Source organism: Lolium perenne, chromosome 4 (assembly GCF_019359855.2).
Source record: "Lolium perenne isolate Kyuss_39 chromosome 4, Kyuss_2.0, whole genome shotgun sequence".
Lineage (NCBI taxonomy): Eukaryota > Viridiplantae > Streptophyta > Magnoliopsida > Poales > Poaceae > Lolium > Lolium perenne.
Window position 1 is genome coordinate 314,797,580 of NC_067247.2, and position 21,065 is coordinate 314,818,644.

Genomic DNA, 21,065 nt, shown 5'->3' on the forward strand with positions numbered 1-21,065 from the left:
AGAGTAGGCTCTTATTGCTGCGGTAGACGATCACTTGCCGCTTGCAAAAGCGCGTAGAAGATCTTGATCACGGTGCCACAATCGGGCAGCACCTCCGTACTCGGTCACACGTTCGGTGTTGATGAAGACGACGTCCTTCTCCCCGTTCCAGCGGGCAGCGGAAGTAGTAGCTCCTCCTTGAATCCGGCAGCACGACGGCGTGGTGGCGGTGGCGGTGGAGATCTCCGGCGGAGCTTCGCTAAGTGTGCGGGAGAAGAGGAGGAGAGAGGGGGCGGCTAGGGTTTGGGAGAGGGGGTGGCCGGCCACCTATGGGTGCGGCCAAGCTATGGGCTTGTGGTGGTCAGCCCCCTCTCCTATGCCCCTCATTATATAGGTGGAAGCCCCAAGTGTTGGACTACAAGTCTTCGAATAAGACCCGAACCAAAAACCTTCCATGTGTAGGGAAACCTACCCAAGGTGGGAATCCCACTTGGGGTGGGATTCCCCCCTTCCATGAGGGGGGTTGGCCGGCCACCCTTGGGGAGTCCACCTTGGACTCCTCCCATTTAGGGTTGGCTGGCCATGCAAGGTGGAGTCCCTCCGGGACTCTACTTTCCATGGTGATTTCTTCCGGGCTTTCTAGAACCTTCTAGAACCTGCCATAAATGCACCGGATCATTTCCAAACTTGGAATATGACTTCCTATATATGAATCTTATTCTCCGGACCATTCCGGAACTCCTCGTGATGTCCGGGATCTCATCCGGGACTTCGAACAAATATTCGAACTCCATTCCATATTCAAGTTCTACCATTTCAACATCAAACCTTAAGTGTGTCACCCTACGGTTCGCGAACTATGCGGACATGGTTGAGTACTCACTCCGACCAATAACCAATAGCGGGATCTGGAGATCCATAATGGCTCCCACATATTCAATGATGACTTCAGTGATCGAATGAACCATTCACATACGATACCAATTCCCTTTGTCACGCGATATTTTACTTGTCCGAGGTTTGATCATCGGTATCACTCTATACCTTGTTCAACCTCGTCTCCTGACAAGTACTCTTTACTCGTACCGTGGTATGTGGTCTCTTATGAACTTATTCATATGTTTGCAAGACATTAGACGACATTCCACCGAGAGGGCCCAGAGTATATCTATCCGTCATCGGGATGGACAAATCCCACTATTGATCCATATGCCTCAACTCATACTTTCTGGATACTTAATCCCACCTTTATAACCACCCATTTACGCAGTGGTGTTTGGTGTAATCAAAGTACCTTTCGGTATAAGTGATTTACATGATCTCATGGTCATAAGGACTAGGTAACTATGTATCGAAAGCTTATAGCAAATAACTCAATGACGTGATCTTATGCTATGCTTAATTGGGTGTGTCCATTACATCATTCATATAATGATATAACCTTGTTATTAATAACATCCAATGTTCATGATTATGAAACTAATCATCCATTAATCAACAAGCTAGTTAAGAGGCATACTAGGGACTCTTTGTTGTCTACATATCACACATGTACTAATGTTTCGGTTAATACAATTATAGCATGATATATAAATATTTATCATAAACATAAAGATATATAATAACCACTTTTATTATTGCCTCTTGGGCATATCTCCTTCAATCATCTCTTAACCAAGAGAATGCAAAGTCTTTTTTTATCTTTCTCTTTCCTCCACCTCAAAATTTATCCTACGTGTCACTATTAAGATATCACCATTGTACATGCCATTAGGTGTGTGGATCACTGGATTGACACGAATAATCCGGTTGCGGTACACCTTGATCTTGCTCCATTTTTTGTGTTCCTAGGTAACTCTTTTCATGTTTCCCGCAGTGCATTTTGCCTATGACATTTTCAGTTTTCATTTGACCGGGCATGTAGTAAATCACGTTCACGAGAGGTGCAGTTCATATTCTAAGGTCATGTTGTGCCGGCCTGGAAGTTGCAGTCTTGGAGACTACCGAATTCCCAAAATAGAACCATTGGCTGCTGAACAGAGCAGCACAACGTTTTCCCGTCCGGTGGAGTGTAGTTTTTTTTAGATAGCCGAGTGTAGAGCTCGGGCTCCGTAGTCCACAAGAAACGATCGCCCCCTCCCTACCTCGGGTTCTTTTTCCTCCCCTTCCTCCTTGCGCTCACCCTACATTTCGAATCAGGATGGCAAAATCAGCTAGATCGATCTACTTCCTTTCGCATCTCCTCGAATATTTAGTTGGACTGTACTTTCTGGTGGAATCTGCATGACAGCGTGAGGGAGCCTATAACGTCCTCATCATGTGTCGCAAAATGAAAACTTTTATAACTTTGAAGGGAGAGTAATTAAGAATAGGTCTTGCGACCAAAACTCGTTACAACGGGTGGAATGTGAGGTTATAGAGAAGGACAGTGATTTGCTTGTCTTTTAGTCGGACATCGTACCAAAGGAAGTATGAATGGGGACACGCTCCTAGTTGAGCACCAAGGCTTCAGACATTTCTGGAAAAAGTTGCACAACTCCCGGGAGTGTACAAAACGTGATATGGTTCTCTATGTTTTTGGGAAAAGAAGTGAGATTCTAGATAGTGCATGAAACCATCACATACTATGACTTGTTGGGTATGCTCGTATTCATTAGATACTATGTTAAACCCTTGCTTAGAGTATGGCAATATCGAGGAGGAAACTACTGAAGAACCCGGAGGAGAAAAAGTATACTATGAGGAACTAGATCTTTCCGTAAGCATTGAAGGAGTAGACCGCGATATAGTTTATGGAGTGGAAGGCAAAGAAGAATAAACTGCAACTTGGATAGGCTAGAATAAGTTAGATGAGCCGAGCAGTATATAATCTTACTAAATAAGTTGTTGAGATCTAATGGTACCATATTTAGATGTGCGGTTGCTCTTAAAGCTAGTTGATTTGTATTTCGGTTGCCCCGTGAATCCTCACTAGACCTAGGATGATCTTGAGTCTTGTGTACACTTCTGGGTTGTGATCATGAATATATGAGAAATTTGGTATCAAGATATTTTTGTTGTACCACTCTGTTCCATGAGTGTTATATGCCAAGACTTGCGCACTACAATATGCAGCGGCATGCCGGGTCACTGCACTATGACGCCAGCTCTAGCAATGTATGTGCAACATGATTTTTGAGGCTCTTGTAATTTGACGCCAGCTCTAGCAATGTATGTGCAACATGATTTCTGAGGCTCTTGTAATTTGCGTAGGATACAAACATCGGTACTCCTACGGAGGTTCCTGGTGAGGGGCCAAGCAAGAGGCCTTGAGTCAGGCCGGCCAACATTGGCCACTTCCATGACGAGGATGCTCCGAGCACTTCATACCGGTGCTCTTCAAGTCTACCATGGGCATTCGTTCCGTGGTTCGGGAAGATCATTTCCACGATCACCCTGCTCACTAAAACTAGATGCAAGTGGGACATGAAGACCAACTATGTCGATGAAAAAGCCATCCTTGGTCAAAGGGTGGTAAGACTTTGCCATTGCAAACGATCGGAGGGTTGGATACTTCCTCACCTTTGACAAGGAATATGTAGACATCTTCCGAGTGGTAATCTTCGACTACTCTTGCTGTGAGGTGATGGCGATGTCCCCGGACCATGTGATATGCCACCAGGAGGATCGTGGAAGAGCAAGGGTCATCGTTTCTTAGTGTGTCTGTGTAGGAATTGGTGGCTTCAATATTTTAAATGTTCACTACATTGTTTTACTCCCGGAATCAAACCACAATGTGGAAGTATATTAATGGAAATATGACGCGGAATTGTACCTAAGGAAATATACTTAAGGAAGCCGGTACGTCTATACTGAAATACGGTGTTTATGAGTACGCTGGAAATAATATACCCCGAAATAGTGTAGAGTAGAAAGCCAGGTTGTCTATAGGATTGACTCTATGGATTTTTAGAGGCCGTGGGTTTGAATTTGAGTTCAAACTCGGCATATGACTCACACATACATATTTTGGAACCTAATTGGTTAATGGTATTCGGCCCGGTAACTAGTTGTTAATGATAGTGGTTTTACGAGTCTTATCTGAAAACAGATTGAAATATTTGGTATTTGGGTCTATATAAAGATCCCACCCTAGAGCCTTAATATGCATTTTGAGCTGCACCACCCGTAAAGCAAAGAAATAGAGGTAGATTGAATAGCTCATAACCCTAATTTCTTTCGGTCGTCTCAACTTGTCTGCCCAATTTGATACTCTATTAAGTTAATTATACTACTCCGTATGATAGGATTCCTATGCTTACTTTGTGTGATATTCATATCAGTATTTATTAGTGCCTGACAACTTCACCACATATGAGAATAGGTTATCACACTCGCTCCTGTGGTGTCAACCAAATATCATTAGTCTGCCTAAATTCTAAAATAAGTGCAGGATACCAAACACGCCGTGGGTTGCCCAGGGCCATCCGTGTCATGCCCTGGCACACGGCTGGCTTAGTTGATGTGTGTGTGTTTTCTTGTCTCATTTGACATGGTTTAGTACAGTTGCTAGCGATGGCGATCGAGAAGATTACTCACCGGCAGTAATTTCTTCATGTATTTCTCTCCCGGTCATGGTTCTGACGTGACATGATCAAGAGAAGTTTCCATTGGTTATCCAATGAACGTACACGCGTTTTTCACTACATACGTTCCTGTCTGTGTTAAGCGCCACTCTTACTAGCTATAGCTAGGCCTAATGCAACTTTCACTTCATCGTGACCCCTCTCATATATCACCTATGTCACCTCGTATTTTCGTGCGTATCCGAGGTAAAGATGATTGCTGTGACAACTTCCGTATCTAAGGCGGCTCACGGTGGACTCGACCGGTTCCAGAAGCCAGAGGTGAAGGATTCCACAAGAAATTAAGAGCAGACAACACTCCACGACCTCGGCGCAACGTGTCAATAGCAACCAAATCATCTACCATGCATGTCGTATATAAGATCGAGCTAATATGTGTTGGATTGCTAAACAAGGTGAGTGGCGTTAATACGCATGGGTCATGAGGCTTTGCTTTGCCAGCAGCCCATCAACATTTGTTAAATTAAATACCTACTATACCAACGGTTGGATATAAGCCAAATGTTAAGTCATTTATAGTTAATATAGAGGAGCTTTCTTGGAATGCCTCCGGGTCGCTCTCGGGCGACTCCGAGGCGACCCCCCGCGCCGCCGCCACAACCCCCTCCCCAACCTCGCCTTCTGCCCCCGCTGCTGCCGGAGGAGGCCGTCCCACGGCGGACGGAGGCGGCGGGGAGCACCCCCAGCTCGATTCCCTCAAAAAATCCAAATCCCCCCCATGTTCATCCCCTTCCTCGCGTGCCCCAGTGCGCCGCCGGCCCGGCCGTGCTCGGCTTCGTGGCCCCCATGCTCATCCACCCGCGGATGTGCTCCTTCTCGGGGGCCTGCTGGCGCGCTCGGCCCCTGCGCCGGCGGCGCGAGTTCCTGCGCGTCGCGCCCTGGCGGCCTTCGTCGCGTGGTCATGCGCTTCGCCACCCTTGGCGGCGGGCGCCTCCCTCTCTGGTCATCCATCCCCATGGTTCTGGCCGTGGAGGCCAGGGGTCTGGGCCAGGGACTGCCGGCTGCGCTCCCGTCCTGATTGGACCATCGGTGGTTCGGCCACTGCCAGACCGGTGGCCCGTGTCCACCTTGGTCGTGGTTTCCGCCGTGTGGGGGAGGTCGGCCTGTCCTGACGTGCGTGCCTTCTCCGAGAGAAATCTCTGCTCCGGGCATGGTCTGGAACTGGCGGTGACGGCGCTCTCTGCGTCGTATTCCTCCTTGGAGGCACCGTTCTGGAGCTTCGCACGTGTCGGACAGATGTGCCTCTCGTCTTCCCGCCGGCCCTTGGGGTGTATCCTTCCGGGCTGGCTGTTGTCATGGTGGCCCAGGCGGGGCTGCCTGGACGTCCTAGGGTGGCCTCGGCTTGCGTTGCCCTTCGACCACGGGGGTGGCACACCGGTGTCGTCGCCCCAGTCTTGGCTATCCAATGCCCTTCGACTGTACTTGGTCTCGGCGGCACAACGCCCTTCGGCTTCGCCGACGGCACACCGGTGTCGTCGCACGGTCTCGGCTATCCGACGCCTTTCGACCGTGTCAGTGATGCTTCTTCGTGTGCCCATGTTTGGTGTCCACGTATTCCGCTGCCTGTTCCTCTGGGCTGCTCTCCTTCGGTGTCGAGGTTCTCACCGGAGGCCTCCCTGGCGGATGGCTTGAGGCCCTCAAGGCGGCGGTCTGGTTGTGACTTCGCTCTGGTTCGCGCCTTGTGGCGTGACTCGATTCTGCATCGCCATTCGACCACGGGGTCGGCACACCGGTGTCGTCGCCCCAGTCTCGGCTATCCGACGCCTTTCGACTGTGTTTGGTCTCGGTTCTGCAGGTCCTTCGTCATCGCCCGTCGCTCGCCTTGCCAAGTCGTGGTGCTCGTCCTTTGAGATGTTTGCCTCCCAGGGGGTTCGGTTGGCTTTCGTATGCTAACCTCCCCCTTCCTTCGTGTTACCTGTTTCTAGTAGGTTTTTTCTGTATTTTTTCTGTCTTCTCTCCCTTGTACCCCTGTATTTCTCCAATCTGTTTGTAAGAACTTGAGCCTCCCAGGCTACTTTCGATGGAATGCAACAAGTGGTGGGGATTTCCCCCCCGTCAACCTCGAAAAAAAAAATAGTTAATATAGAGCTAATATGTACAATAGTGAACTATGAAAATATACAGCTTTATCAATACATGGCTCATCTTTCACTCTCATAAAATGCCTAGAAGCATATGCTAAAACTACTAATTTTAGTTATACATACATCTGCATCTGGAAAAAGTTGAGCATTTTTTTTTGCGACAAAGCTAGTAGAAGATTTAAAGATTATGCTGGATAGATAGCATCTGAGGCGCGCCAGCCTGGATCAATAAGTGAGAGTAACCAAATATTCCACTCCGAGCATATAAAACCTTTGTGAGAATTTCGGTAGTTGTACATGAACTGTGAAAGTTCTCCATCAGCAAGATGCCCATTCTTACTAGTAATTCAAATATGGAGTTGCTTTTGGTTTTGGATTTCATAGACAGTGACGTTTAGCGTTTGCTTGAGTAACCCTGTCGACTGTCGTGCTCTCCATGTCGAGGTGGTTCTTCTGGAATCCAAAATCCACTGGACAAAGGGCCCCGTGATATATGATCGGGGACACGTTACTCCACAAACCCCGATGGACCAAAATGCGCCGCTCGCTCCGTGTCTTGCTCACGGCGCGCGACATGCTCGGAGTGTCCCGCTTTACAACCTGTGTGATACTCTGATGGACCCCATGGGATCGATACCAATCTACGCTAAATAAGCTGAGATAAATTAATCAGTGGTGTTAGCAAAGATGGCATCACCACTGCCGTCTCTAGACGATGTCACGGTGGCGTTCTACAGGAACATATCAATAACAACTACTAGTAGTTTGTTGGACCCAAGTCAAACAAAAAAAGATTGTTGGTTGGACCTTTATCGCACTTGAAAATTACGCCAGGAAGATTAGTCTATTCTGTACAGTCAAGTCCTTCATACAATTGCAAAATTGAACTCTGAAACACAGCACTAAAGATGTTGACAGGACATACTCTCACAGTCTAAAATGTAACAAAAAGTGAGCGTCTCAACTTTTTACCCATATATGTGTATCTACAACTAAGTTATGTCTGGACCAAATTAAGATATTTATTTTTGAACGGAGGTAGTATGTACAGCCATGGTAATTGGCGAAGTTTATGCTACGCAGCTGCCCCTTCGTCTCTCTCCACGTGAGGCGGAGGCGAGACCTCTCCCGCCCCCACTCCGCCAATGTGAGGTCTGGTCCCCTCTCCCTTCGCTTGTTGCTCCGACAACATGAGGGAGGGGGGCCTCGCTTCTCCATTCTTGTCTACTTTTTAGTGTTAGGGTTTGTCTATTGTGGTACGCCGTTAGGGTGGTGGGAGCAGTGGTCGAGCGAATAAATCTGCCTCAACTCTACTTCCACACCGGTGCCAACCTTCACAGCGCGCCTCGGGGTTGATAGCTTCGCGTGCTTCTCGATCCTTCAAGTAGGTGGCTCGGCCTTCTCGCCTTTCTTCAGATCCGGTGAGATCGGTTTCTTGGCGTGTCGTTGGCGTTCATTGTTATCTACGGCGACGCTGGAGGCCGAGACGAGGTGGATGCTCTCGAGCGAGGATGTTGGTTCGGAGGTGGTGGTTTTGTTGTTATTCCTCGGCTTCGTTGATGGGATGCGGCGGATCTTGGTGTAACGTAGCACGAGGATGTCCCCCGGTCGATGTGCCACAACGACATGTTCCTCGGTGCTTGCAGCGGGCATGTTCATCGACCCACAATGCCCTGTTGGCGATGGTGGTCTTCTGGATATAGCAATGTTGGAGGCTCGGCATCTCTTCCAACTCATGTCTAGGCGGCATTGGGATTTCGACAATATTGGAGGCTCGATGTCTCTTCCAACGCGCGTCTAGGCGGCGTTGGAGTTTCGACGCGACCACTTGCTTGAGCGAATGGAGGAAACACTAGGAAAAACTTCTGCAAAAATATTTAGAACACATGTTTTCTCCTGATTTATATTTTATATGTTAGTTTCTACATTAGTTTACTCATGTAACTTTATTTTTACATGGTTGCTTATGAAAAAAAAAACGGCTAAGATTTGACCGGCCAAATTAGGTGTGTGTTTGTGGATTGACACGAATAATCGGTTGCAGTAACTTGTGAGCACGATCTTGCTCGAATTTTGGGTTCGCGGGTAACTCTTTTCACCTTTCCCGCAGTCCTTTTTTGCCTCCCACATTTTCAATTTTTCCTTTGACCGGCCACGTTCACGGAGAGGAGGTGCAGTTATTCCGAGCTCGTGCTGTGCCGGCCTGGAAGTTGCAGTCTTGGAGACTACCCAGTTCCCAAAACAGAAGAAGCATCGGCTACAGAACAGAAGCATCACAATGTTTTCCCGTCCGGTTCAGACTCCGTAGTCCACAAGCAACGATCGGCCCCTCCCTCGCTCCCTCGGATTCGTCTTCGTCTTCCTCTTCTTCTTCTCCGAGAGCGATATAAACAGCGGAGGGGAGAGAAAGAGGCGAGTCATCCGTCACCCATCAACCTCCTCCAGCCAACGAAGCAGCTGCCTAGTCGGCAGCAGCCAGCCATGGGGTTCTTCACCAGGAGCACCTCCAAGCAGACCGCCAAGCTCAAGTCCCTCGTCAAGCTCGCGCTGGCGCGCCTCGCCGTCGTGCGCCGGCCCCGCGTCGGCCGCCGCTCCATCGCCCGCGGCGACGTCGCGCAGCTGCTCTCCATCGGCCACCTCGACCGCGCGCTCGTCCGCGCCGGCCAGGTCCTCGAGGAGGACGACGCGCTGGCGGCGCTCGACGTCCTCGAGCTCTACTGCAGGCTCCTCGTCGACCACGCCGCCCAGCTCGACAAGCCAAAGTAATCTACTTTGCTAACAAACTCCCCCGAGTTCCTCGTCTGATCGTTTCTGTTCGTGCGGTACGGTACGGCGGGAGATTCTAATCTGGTTCTCCGTCCAGGGAGTGCAGCGAGGAGATCAAGGCGGCGGCCGCGGGCCTCATCTACGCGTCGGCGCGGTGCGGCGAGCTGCCCGAGCTGCTGGACGCGCGCGCCATCCTGGCGGACAAGTTCGGCCGCGACTTCGCCGCCGCGGCCCGGGACGGCGCGCCCGGCGTCGTCGACCCCACGGTACGTCCGCTTCGATGCTCCAGCTATGCGCGCGCGCGCCAACCGCTTCATCTCCACCTGCCGCCTCGCCAACCGCTGGACGTGCTGGACGGGAGCTGGAATTTTCATTGACGAGGGTTGGTTGGTGCCTTGGTTTTGCAGCTGGTGCAGAAGTTGTCCGGCCAGGGTGCAACCGCGGAGCAGATGCGGAGGCTGGCCAAGGAGATCGCCGCCGAGAACGGCATCTTGCTCGAGTTCCCGGAGGACACCAGAGAGGTTCCTCACGCTCAGGTTGGTTGCAACCTGCTGCACGACTTCACAACCGCTGCTCATCTTGTTCATGCGATTTCTGTGATTCAGTACACTCATGTTATGACTGAACAAATGTGCAATGCAGGGGAAACAGAGTGAGCAAGCCAAGATGAGCGTGCCGGCTGCGAAATCCGTCGAACAGGCTGAGATAAAGACGGAACCTTGCGTGGTAAGTCTGACACTGCCATCATCAGGAATTCAGAATGTATTATGGAATCTGATGCTGAGAAATTGCATGCGTGATTAACAGGTCCAGGACAGACAGAGGCCTGCTTATCAGAGCGTGAACCGGCCGAGTCTCGCGCAGCTGAGCGCGGAGGAGAAGGTGCCGAGGGAATCCAAGCAGTACCGCGATGTCAGGATGGCGGCGGAGGCGGCCTTCGAGTCGGCGTCGTTCGCGGCGATGGCAGCCCGGGCGGCCGTGGAGCTGTCTCGGACGGAGTCGCAGGGGAAGGGGTGGAGAGGCAGCGGCGGCGGCGGCGGCGGCGGCGGCAACGATAAGGTTCATCCTCTGCAGAGCTCGGGCGCAACCCAGCAAGAAACGCGGCCGCCAGGGAAGGCTCCGTCGCCGTTGCCGTCCCCGTCCTGGAGCGACCACAGCACGGTGTCCTCGGTCTGGTCGGACCCGCCGCAGAAGGGCAAGACCGTCGTGTTCGACGAGAGCGACGAAGAAGACGAGGACGAGGTGGTGGAGGACCTCGTACGGATTCCGCAGCTGCGCCGGCCCCCCTACGGCAGGGCTGCCTCCACGGCGGGCGTCGGCGCGGGCCACACGGACGGTTCACGGCGCGCGGCGTCCGGCGAGGCGGGCGCGCTCCAGGACGGCGTGTCCAACGGCTCGCAGCACGCGACGCACAGGAGGCACGCCTCGGAGCTGGCCGGCGGCAACGCGCACCACAGCGAGGAGGTCCAGGGCCAGCGCGGCGTGTACAGGGCTCCTCCGCCTCCGTACAGGAGGAACCCCTCTGCGGCCAACGGCAACGGCCAGACCGACGGAACGCGGCGCGCCGGGGACGTCGACGGCGGGCGGCCGCGTGCGCAGCAGGTCGGCGGCGCGTACGAGAGCTCAGCGTACGTGGCGCGCGCGCCGTACGCGAGGATCGCGTCGGCGCTGGAGGGCGGCAACGAGCACATCGCGCGGCACGAGGAGGTGCGCAGGATCGGCACCGACGCGCGGGTGCTGCAGGAGAAGCTCTACGGCCCCGCCGCGCCGGGGCCGGGACGCGCGCCGATGACGCCGGAGCGGAGGGCCATCTCGGTTCGCACGAGGAGGTGAAGACGGTTTCAGTTTAGCACGGTAGCTCGCCGTCGTCGTCGCCGGCGCGGTGGCGGGCTCTAGTGGATTGATGAGGAAATCCAGGATTGCTGAAATTTTTGTACAGTTAGGAAGTGAGGGTAGTAGCATTGTGACATTGTCGATTGATGAAGAGCATGATATTGCCTGTGTTCATCACATTTGGCCGGAGCTCAGAGCCAAGGTGATCGGCGACGTACGGCTTTGTGTTGCCGCCGATCCGGCCATCGTCCATGCACGCCGTCGTGCTGGTCACCTGGCGCAGACTCTGGACCACAGTTTACGGCTTACCAAATCTGGCTCGACAAACTGTCATGATCGATCTGACACCCCGGCTGCCTTGAGTTGTCCAACTGCTGCCGGTCCTTTTTTTCGCTGGCGAGCTGGGCCGCCCATGAGACCAGGACGACACATCTCGAGCCAAATCAAAGAAAAGCTTTGATGCAGTAGAATGCATGGTGATTTCAAGCAGTAGCGCGCCTTGATTTTGCGTAGTAGGAGAAACGCATGAATGTTATAGGATTGCATGTGAAACTGGGTGTTTCATTAGCAAGAACAGGAAAAACACAAAACAAAAGGAGAGGTCTAAGTGGATGGTAGAATTTTTGTCCCCTTTGCCATGTTTTATTTAAGAGGTCTAAGTGGATTGTAGAATTTTTTTCCCTTTGAAACCAAAACAAAAGGAGAGATTCATCCATATTGTCGATATTGTACTCCTTAAACTAATTGGACGATCAACGTTACCAAAGGAAAAAATTCCTACACTATTCCTATGTGTAAAAGAGGGCCAAACATTTTCAAATTAATGCCTGCAATCCAAAGAGGCTCTTAGTTGGGATAATTAACGTTTCGATTTGAAGTTTGTGCCTTGTTCCATCTCCCACTTCATTGAAACTATAACTACCATGATTCATGAATCTACTCCCTCCTATTCATATTAGTTGCCACTAATATAAATGTATCTAGACAAATTTTAGATCTAGGTACATCCATATTAGTGGCAAGTAATATGAATCAGAGGGAGTAGAACTATCGTGTGATGCTTGGTTCACATTAACACTTAAATCAACAATAAAAAAACCTTTTGTCGCGCTGGGCAGCTGTCGCGCACTTCAAGGTAGTTTAGCAAACGCGGGTCCCGCCTAAGATCAAGGTGTTCCTCTGGCAGCTCATCAGAGGAAAGCTTATGTCTTGTGAGCAGCTGGCTAAGAGACATGGCCCATCTAATGACCATTGCTCACTTTGTGGAGAGATTGAAGATTGTAATCACATCTTCTTCACTTGCCACATGGCTAGATTCATGTGGGCTAGCTGGGCTTAGAGAACTCCTTCACTGCGATTTGAACCCGACAGGGGCTGGTGACTTCATTGCACTCGCACATGGCTTGGCAGGCCCCCTTCGTAGATTAGTTTGGTTCACATTTGCAGCCCTTAGTTGGTCTCTCTGGAACATTAGGAATAAACTAACTATCGAAGGAAAACTGATTGGTAACCCAGCTGACGCTTTCTACCATATGTTGATTCACATGCAGTCATGGAGGGTTCTTGTCAGACAGAGGGGCATGTCGCTTTTGGATGCTGCGCGGGACGAGGTCGGGAGGCTAGACACGAGGACTAGGATCGAAGATTAGCTTGCTTATTTGACCCGCTTGAGGTTTTTGTATCCTATCTGCATGTTGCTACTACTAGGGAGTAGATTTGAGACTTCGTGTGGGTTCTTGTGTATGTTCGAGTTGTTTCTTGTATGGTACTGACCACGTATGGTGGGTGCTGCTGACATAGGCATCCCAAATGGGCCTGCCGAAGTTAGTACCCGGGGTTTACTGAAGGCCCACTACCCGAAGAATAAGAAGATTCGGAAGCCCAAGATAGTATTAAGGAAAGCTAGAGTTGTAATAGAAAGTCTTATTTGTAATCTTGCGGGATGAGTTAGAAACCTTCCCGGACTTTGTAACTTGTACAGCACAAATCCCTCGGCTCCGCCTCCTATATAAGGTGGAGTCGAGGGACGCAGAGATCATCGAATCATTGTTTACAAACCCTAGTTTTCATAATCGTCGAGTACTTTTCGGCTGAAACCTTCGAGATCTACTTGCCCTCTACTTCCAACTAAACCCTAGCCTACAATCCATAGGCATTGACAAGTTAATACCTTGTCAATTGGCGCCGACCGTGGGGACTAGAGGCGTAAGGATCTGATCTCGATGGCACGTTCAAGATCTTCGACATCATCAACTGCAAGCAACGCAATGGATCGAGGTAAACAGATCGCTGCTGGTCCTGTCGATTTTGTTCCTCACCCACCCTCCCGTTTGGATGCATATGCGTATCTGGCGGAGCCTATGGAGATGATGTTCGGAAGGTTTCGCTTTCGCGTCGAGAAGGAAGGATCGTATCGTGTCGAAATTCCGATTTCGTCGGGATCGTCGGCGGTCGATTCCGATTTTTCAAGCTATACATCGTCAACCGAATCAGGAGAAGAAGAAACTTCATCGACACGCTACGTCAGCACCAGGGCAAGAGAGAAACTCGCCAAGATCTTCAGCGACATGTCGTTTGAGTCATCTGCGGACTCATATATAAGCGATGGCTCAAGCAAAGGTCGACGATTACGACTTCATCGACAAATCTACTACAGTGGGCAAGGTCTTCACCAATCTCAATGATGGTGTCACCAAACCCAACATAGATCTGAACACAAAATATCATCAGATTTATGTCATTGGAGAGCCAAGCAATGACCAAGAGGAAACATCTGAGGCTTTCGACGATCTGGGAAATCCATACGTCGATCCCTCCGATCTGCGACGAGGCCTGGGCAATAAGTACGTCGGGCCACAGCCGCGACACAGAGTTCAACTCCCGCAAGCAGCGTGGGATAGAGCCGCGAGAGCTATGGACGGCTCAGAACCAATGGCCACCACAACCACGCCAGAGGAATTGCAAGCATATCAATATAGGCTCGCACGAGCTGCAAGAGAATTGGAAAAACAGACAGTTGAGTTAAACAGAAGAAAGGAGGCAGCTTCTGCATCCAGCAGGAGAAGGGCAGAGCTGAGTCGACAATCTAGAACTTCGGGTGATAGCCACAGGGAGGCTCGGAACAGAGCAAGATCAAGGTTACAACACATACCCGAAGAAGAAAGAGAGCACTTGGTCCAAAACCTCGACATGTCCTTTATGTCGATAGATACAAGAGGAAACATCATCCCTAAGACACCAGAGGCTGGGTATATGGCGACACATGCTTTTATCCTCGCATCTAAACCACCTCCAGGAGATCCAAGGGAAACACTATACAATATGGCGATAGCAGGAGTTGGAGCTATGGGGACAGCGTTTGTATCAACGCCTCCCGAAGGAGCGGCAAGGCAAAATAGTCCACGACCTACAGCAGCAGCAGCGGCAGTCCCTGAAGGACCAAGTGGAGCAAGAGACACGGCAGCACAAGCAAGGGTCGACAGAGCGCGGCAAAGCAGAAGGGAACATCGGCAATCTCCAGAGCTTAACGACGAGGATATGTGTGGCTTGCCGTGCTTCACGAGGAGAGTCCGAAAAACTCGAGTCCCTTCAGGATTCAAGCTACCTGACAACTTCAAGAAATTCGACGGCCTTCAAGATCCAGAGGATTGGCTAGTTGATTATCTCGAGACAGTGAAGCTCACAGGAGGAACCAGGGCAACAGCTATGCAAAGCATCCAGGTGCATTTGAGTGGAGCCGCACGATCTTGGATAAAGAAACTTCCTCCAGGATCTATCGACAGCTGGGAAAGCTTCGAGGACGTGTTCGTCAAGAACTTCCGGTCCACATGCAAAAAACCTGCGTCGTTAGAGGAGTTGAGAGCATGTCGACAAAAGCCAGACGAGCCAATGAGAAAATATATCCAAAGGTGGAACATCATCAAAAACTCGGCAGAAAATATATCTGACGAGAGAGCGATAGATGTGTTTGTCGCAGGAATCAGGCGTGGAGATTTTGTCGAGGACTTGGGAAGGACCAACCCAAAGACAGTATCCGCGTTAATGGAAATAGCAAACAGATGGGCAGATGGAGAAGATGCTGTCCACAATAAACGGCACAGGTCGCTAGAGGAGGACCGTGGTCGAAATTATCAACCGAGGCGACGATTTCCTCGGCAGTACCCGAACTATGATGCTCCAGGACAAATTTCGGCAGGTTTTCGAGCAAACACAGGAGGAAACAACAGAGATGATTATCAGAGAAGCAATGAGCAGCGAGGCGATAATAGAGACGATTCTCGAAACAACAGGCAAAATAGCGGGCCTAGGTTCCTGAGGCCTTTCGTGTCTCCCGAAGAGATGATGAATGGGCCGTGTCAGATGCACTTTTTCCTCGACAGCAACGGAAAAAGACAGTCAGGACATCTGCAGAAAGATTGTCGCAATTTCCAGGCAATGTTAAGGTGGGCAGAGCACGCTAACGCTCGAGCAGCACAGAGAAATCGTCGAGAACCCTGGAGCGAGCTTGACTTGCCACCGCCTCCCGCGATTACGAAGACAATCGACATCAGCTCGAATAGCGGCAGCACCTCCACCACCACCTTACGTTGATCCTAACTCCAACGGAGCGGTGTCGATGATTCAGAAGGGAAGGCCATCCAATAGAGCTCAGAAAGTAATCTCACGACAGGTGTTCATGGCAGAAAAAATGCCTCCACCAACAGTCGAGTATCTTAATTGGTCAGGGCAAGATATTGGCTTCACCATAGCAGATCATCCGCAGCAAGTTCCTCGACCAGGACAGTCAGCACTTATCTTACCAGCAGTTATTGCGGGATTTGATGTCTCTCGAGTGTTCATAGACGGCGGCGATTTAAACCTTATGTATGCAGATACATTGAGGAAGATGAACATATCCCTAGCAAACTTGAAACCAACAGACACGAGGTTCCATGGTATCACACCGGAGAAACCAAGTTATCCATTGGGGAAGATCAATCTCGACGTTCAGTTTGGAACCCGAGAGAATTATAGAATCGAGAAGCTGGAATTTGAAGTTGTGGATTTTCCGTCACAGTACCACGCTCTGTTGGGACGACCAGCATATGCTAGATTTATGGCGGTGCCACACTATACATACCTGTTGTGGAGGATGCCTGGACCAAAGGGACCAATCACAGTCAAAGGAAGCTTCGCCTTAGCCGATAAGTGCGATAAGGATTTTCATCGGATATCAGAAACTTTCGGGATGCAAGCGGAGTATTTGGCGTCAAGAAGTATGACTGACTACGACGTGCTGTCAGACGTTGGAAGGCCAAATAAAGAATCAACTTTCAACACCGAGAAAAATTCTAAGGAGGTGCAGATTCACCCGACAGACCCGAAAAAGACGACGTCCATCGCAAACGACATGGACCTCGCATAGGAAAGCGCGCTCGTCGAGTTCCTCCGTGAGAACTGGAAAATCTTCGCATGGTGTCCAGCTGACATGCCAGGAGTACCCAGGGAACTTGCCGAGCACCACCTAAACTTGGATCCACTAGCGAGACCAATCAAACAACCCTTGCGGCGTTTTTCGGAACCAAACCGCAAGGCCATGCTGTCAGAAATCGATCGACTACGAGAAGCTGGTTTTATCAAGGAGTTGCACACAGAAGCCACATGGGTAGCAAATCCTGTGTTGGTGCCGAAGAAAAACACTAAGGTCCTTCGCATGTGCGTCCACTTTACGTGTCTCAATAAACATTGTCCAAAGGATCACTTTCCCCTCCCGAGGATCGATCAAATTATCGACTCCACGGCTGGATGTGAACGTCTTTCCTTCCTGGACGCATATTCTGGTTACAACCAGATCAGATTGAAAGAAGAAGATGAAGTAAAGACAGCGTTCATCACACCTTATGGCGTGTTTTGCTACAGAACAATGCCCTTTGGTCTGAAAAACGCGGGAGCAACATATCAGAGGATGATGCAGAAGTGTTTGGCGACACAGATTGGGAAAAACGTGCAAGTATACATCGACGATGTCGTCATAACGTCAAAAAAGGGGGCAACGCTGATCGAGGATCTCAAGGAAACCTTTGACAACCTCGACAAATTCTGCCTCAAGCTGAACCCGACGAAGTGTTCTTTTGGCGTTCCAGCAGGAGAACTTCTGGGGTTTCTAGTTTCAGCAAGAGGGATTGAAGCAAATCCCGACAAAATACAAGCTATCGTAGCAATGAGGAAGCCAACAAAGTTGAAAGAAATACAGCAGCTAACTGGGCGAGTCACAGCTTTGAGCAGATTCGTCGCCAGGCTGGGAGAAAAAGCGTTACCATTTTACGCTCTGATAAAGCAAGGAGAGAAATTCCAGTGGAACGAAGAGGCCGACAGAGCTTTCGAGGATTTGAAGCACACAATCTCGACACCACCAATCTTGGTGGCACCGAAGGAAAAGGAACCTCTCCTGCTGTATATTGCAGCCACGCCCCAAGTGGTTAGCACGGTGCTAGTTGTTGAAAGAGAAGAAGAAGGAAAACTCCATGGAGTGCAAAGGCCAGTATATTTCACCAGTGAAGTTTTATCACCTTCCAAACAGCGGTACCCGCAGTACCAGAAACTAGCATATGGAGTAATTGCAACGGCAAGGAAGTTGCACCACTATTTTTCGGCACACCCGATAATAGTAGTCAACGAAGCACCTCTTTCAAATATACTGAACAATCCAGAAGCTACAGGGCGTGTCTCCCTTTGGGGAATAGAACTTTCCCCTCGGGACATCACGTATGAAAAAAGAAAGGCAATCAAGTCGCAAGTTCTGCCAGATTTCATTGCAGAGTGGATGGAGCTACAAAACACGGGACCCCCAGATTTGTCGAGAACTTGGACCATGAACTTCGATGGGTCCAAGAGAGTAGAAGGAGCTGGCGCAGGAGTAGTACTTATATCACCTGAAGGCGACAAGTTGAAATACGTCCTTCGGATGACGTTCCCTAACGCATCCAACAATGAAGCAGAATATGAATCCCTCATACACGGGATGAAGATGGCGAAAGCCTGCGGTGCAACTCGACTAAAAATCTTTGGCGACTCACAATTGGTGGCTCAGCAAGTTATGAACCAATGTGACGCAGTCAATGATAGCATGATAGCATACAAGGAGGTGTACAATGAGCTCGAGAAGCTGTTTGATGGGTGTGAGGTAAATCACATCAGTAGATTGAGCAATGATGAAGCCGACGTTCTCGCAAACATCGGGTCGCAGTGCCTCCCAATCCCGCCAGGAGTATTTTGGGAAGAAATAGCGGAGAGATCCACGAAGCCTAAAAAGGTGCAGAAAAAAGCAAAGGAAGGAAAAACTTCGGCGCCCCTCAAAGAAACCACGGAGGATGAAGAGGACCAAGAGCTTGTGATGATGGTAGAAGTTCCTTGGATGCAAGCATATATATCATATATCCTCAGGAAAGAAATACCCGATGATCCAGTTGAGGCAAGGCGAGTTATTCGACGATCCAAAGCTTTCACAGTGATCAAAGGGGAATTATACAAGCGAAGTATTTCAGGCGTCCTGCAAAGATGTGTCACACCCGAGGAAGGAAGAATAATTCTGAAGGATGTACACGAAGGAATATGTGGCCACCACGCAAGTAGTCGAGCTATTGCAGCCAAGGTTTTTCGGGCAGGATTTTATTGGTTGACAGCAATCGAGGATGCCAAGGAAATAGTAAGAACTTGCGACGCGTGTCAAAGGTTTGCCGCAAAACCTCACTCTCCAGCGGCAGAACTAACACCAATACCATTGTCGTGACCCTTTGCCCAATGGGGACTTGATATGGTGGGCAAGTTGCACAAAGCTTCGCCTGGAGGGTATGAGTACTTGTTGGTCGCTGTCGACAAATTCACCAAGTGGGTAGAAGCAAAGCCAATAAATTCACCAGATGCAGCATCGGCAATAAAGTTTGTGAAAGGCCTCGTTTTTCGGTTTGGGGTGCCTCATAGCATTGTTACAGATAATAGTTCAAACTTCACATCCAAGGAATTCAAGGAATACTGCGCAGAAGTAGGCATTAAATTGCACTTTGCGTCAGTTGGGCACCCGCAAACTAACGGACAAGTCGAGAAAGCCAATGGTATCATCTGCAACGGCCTCAAAAAGCGCCTGCTAGGACCGCTTGAAAAAGCTCGACATACTTGGCCAGAGGAATTGCCAAGTGTTTTGTGGAGCATCCGAACAACACCAAATACGGCGACACAAGAAACTCCGTTTTTTCTCGTCCACGGAGCCGAAGCAGTACTACCAATTGAAATAAAGCATGATTCTCCAAGAGTAACAGAGTATGACGAAGAAACATCACAAAAAGCTCGGGAGGATGATATGGACGCACTCGACGAAGCTCGCGATGAAGTACTTTCACGAGTCACCAAATACCAGCAAGACCTCAAAAACTACCACAGTCGACGGTTAAGACCAAGATCTTTTCAGGTTGGGGATTTGGTCTTGCGGTTAAATCAAAAAAGTACTGAGAAGCTCGAATCACCATGGTTGGGGCCTTACGTTGTCACGGAAGTCATCGACGAATGCGCATACAGGATCAAGGACAAGAAGACAGGGGCTCCCGAGAAAAACCCCAGGAACGTAGCGCAGCTCAGGCGGTTCTACGCCTAGAGTTGACATATAGTCCTTCTCTGTAAAAATACAGTGTACTGAAACGCCCGCGAGTTTTCAGACACACTCTTTTCCTTTTCGGGGCACCGAGTGGGGCCGGAAAGGTTTTTAATGAGGCGGGCTCGCGGTGCTGCAATATAATAAAGATAGTGGAGATATACTTCTTATTCTTCGACACGCTCGGGGGCTCAACGCCTTCAAGTCTCAGAATACGTACAATATAGACAAACTAGACTTACCGAAATATTTCGCCTTGGTACACTAATACCTCGCCAAATATAAAAATCGGAAGCTAACAATTATAAATATAGTGTACACGTCAAAAATCTTATTGCTTTGGTCTAAGAACCTCGCAACAAAAATATAGAATTTCGACACTAAGATACTCGGGGGCTTGCAACCTATTTGATGAAAAAATAAAGATATCTCCTTACGGCAAGAGGAAAAATCTTCGAGATGGAAAAAACAGTACAAAGTCTAGCCAGAAGGCTCGGGGGCTCCAACAATATAGAATACTTTACAATATACAACAAATTTCTCCAGAAATAAAAAAGAAATCAAAAAAAGATACAGACATAATGTTTTCCAATATAGTACAAATCAGTCAAAGCCTAAAATACTATCTATGGACAAGCCTCTGGTTGTTTTATGTTCAGCATAGGACCCCTTGACGAAGAATTCTGAGTCCATTCGAAGAAGCTCATCTATCATCGACTCGGCCACAGGAGTTACCATCTCATTGATTGTGTCAATATCATTTTTTCGCCGCGATTTCTTGGCCAGGCAATCAGCAACAATCTTCGTTAGGTCTAGTTTTGGATGGCAAATATTTATCATAATCATGGCGAACCTTGCTCCAGCAGTCAATTGAGCTCGCACAAAATTATGAATGCGGGGAGCATCTCTGAATATCTCCAGCAATTCAGGAAGAGTTTTGGGAACTTCATTTCGAGGAAACAAAGTCTTGTAAACAAGGGTTAATGTTGTCGTGCAAAAATTGAGAAATTCGCGCACTTGGCAAGCACGATCTTGGAACCTGACAATTTGCTGGGTTCGTTCAGGGGAGGCCCAGAATAAACAGCCATGGTTAAGGGAAAGATTGACAATAAGATTTGTTCTCTCGTTTACTCTTCGATCTTCGGCGGCAGCATC

General features: G+C 49.5%; 1 protein-coding gene across 1 annotated transcript; it reads left to right on the forward strand.

Annotated features, from left to right (window-relative positions):
• Positions 1-8,869: 8,869 nt before the first annotated feature.
• LOC127296178 (uncharacterized) lies at positions 8,870-11,600 on the forward strand. The gene is made up of 5 exons (XM_051326210.2): positions 8,870-9,450; positions 9,552-9,720; positions 9,862-9,990; positions 10,097-10,180; positions 10,262-11,600. Exons 1-5 carry the CDS (start codon positions 9,170-9,172, stop codon positions 11,285-11,287), a joined length of 1,689 nt encoding a protein of 562 aa, XP_051182170.1. The 5' UTR covers positions 8,870-9,169; the 3' UTR covers positions 11,288-11,600.
• Positions 11,601-21,065: the final 9,465 nt, after the last annotated feature.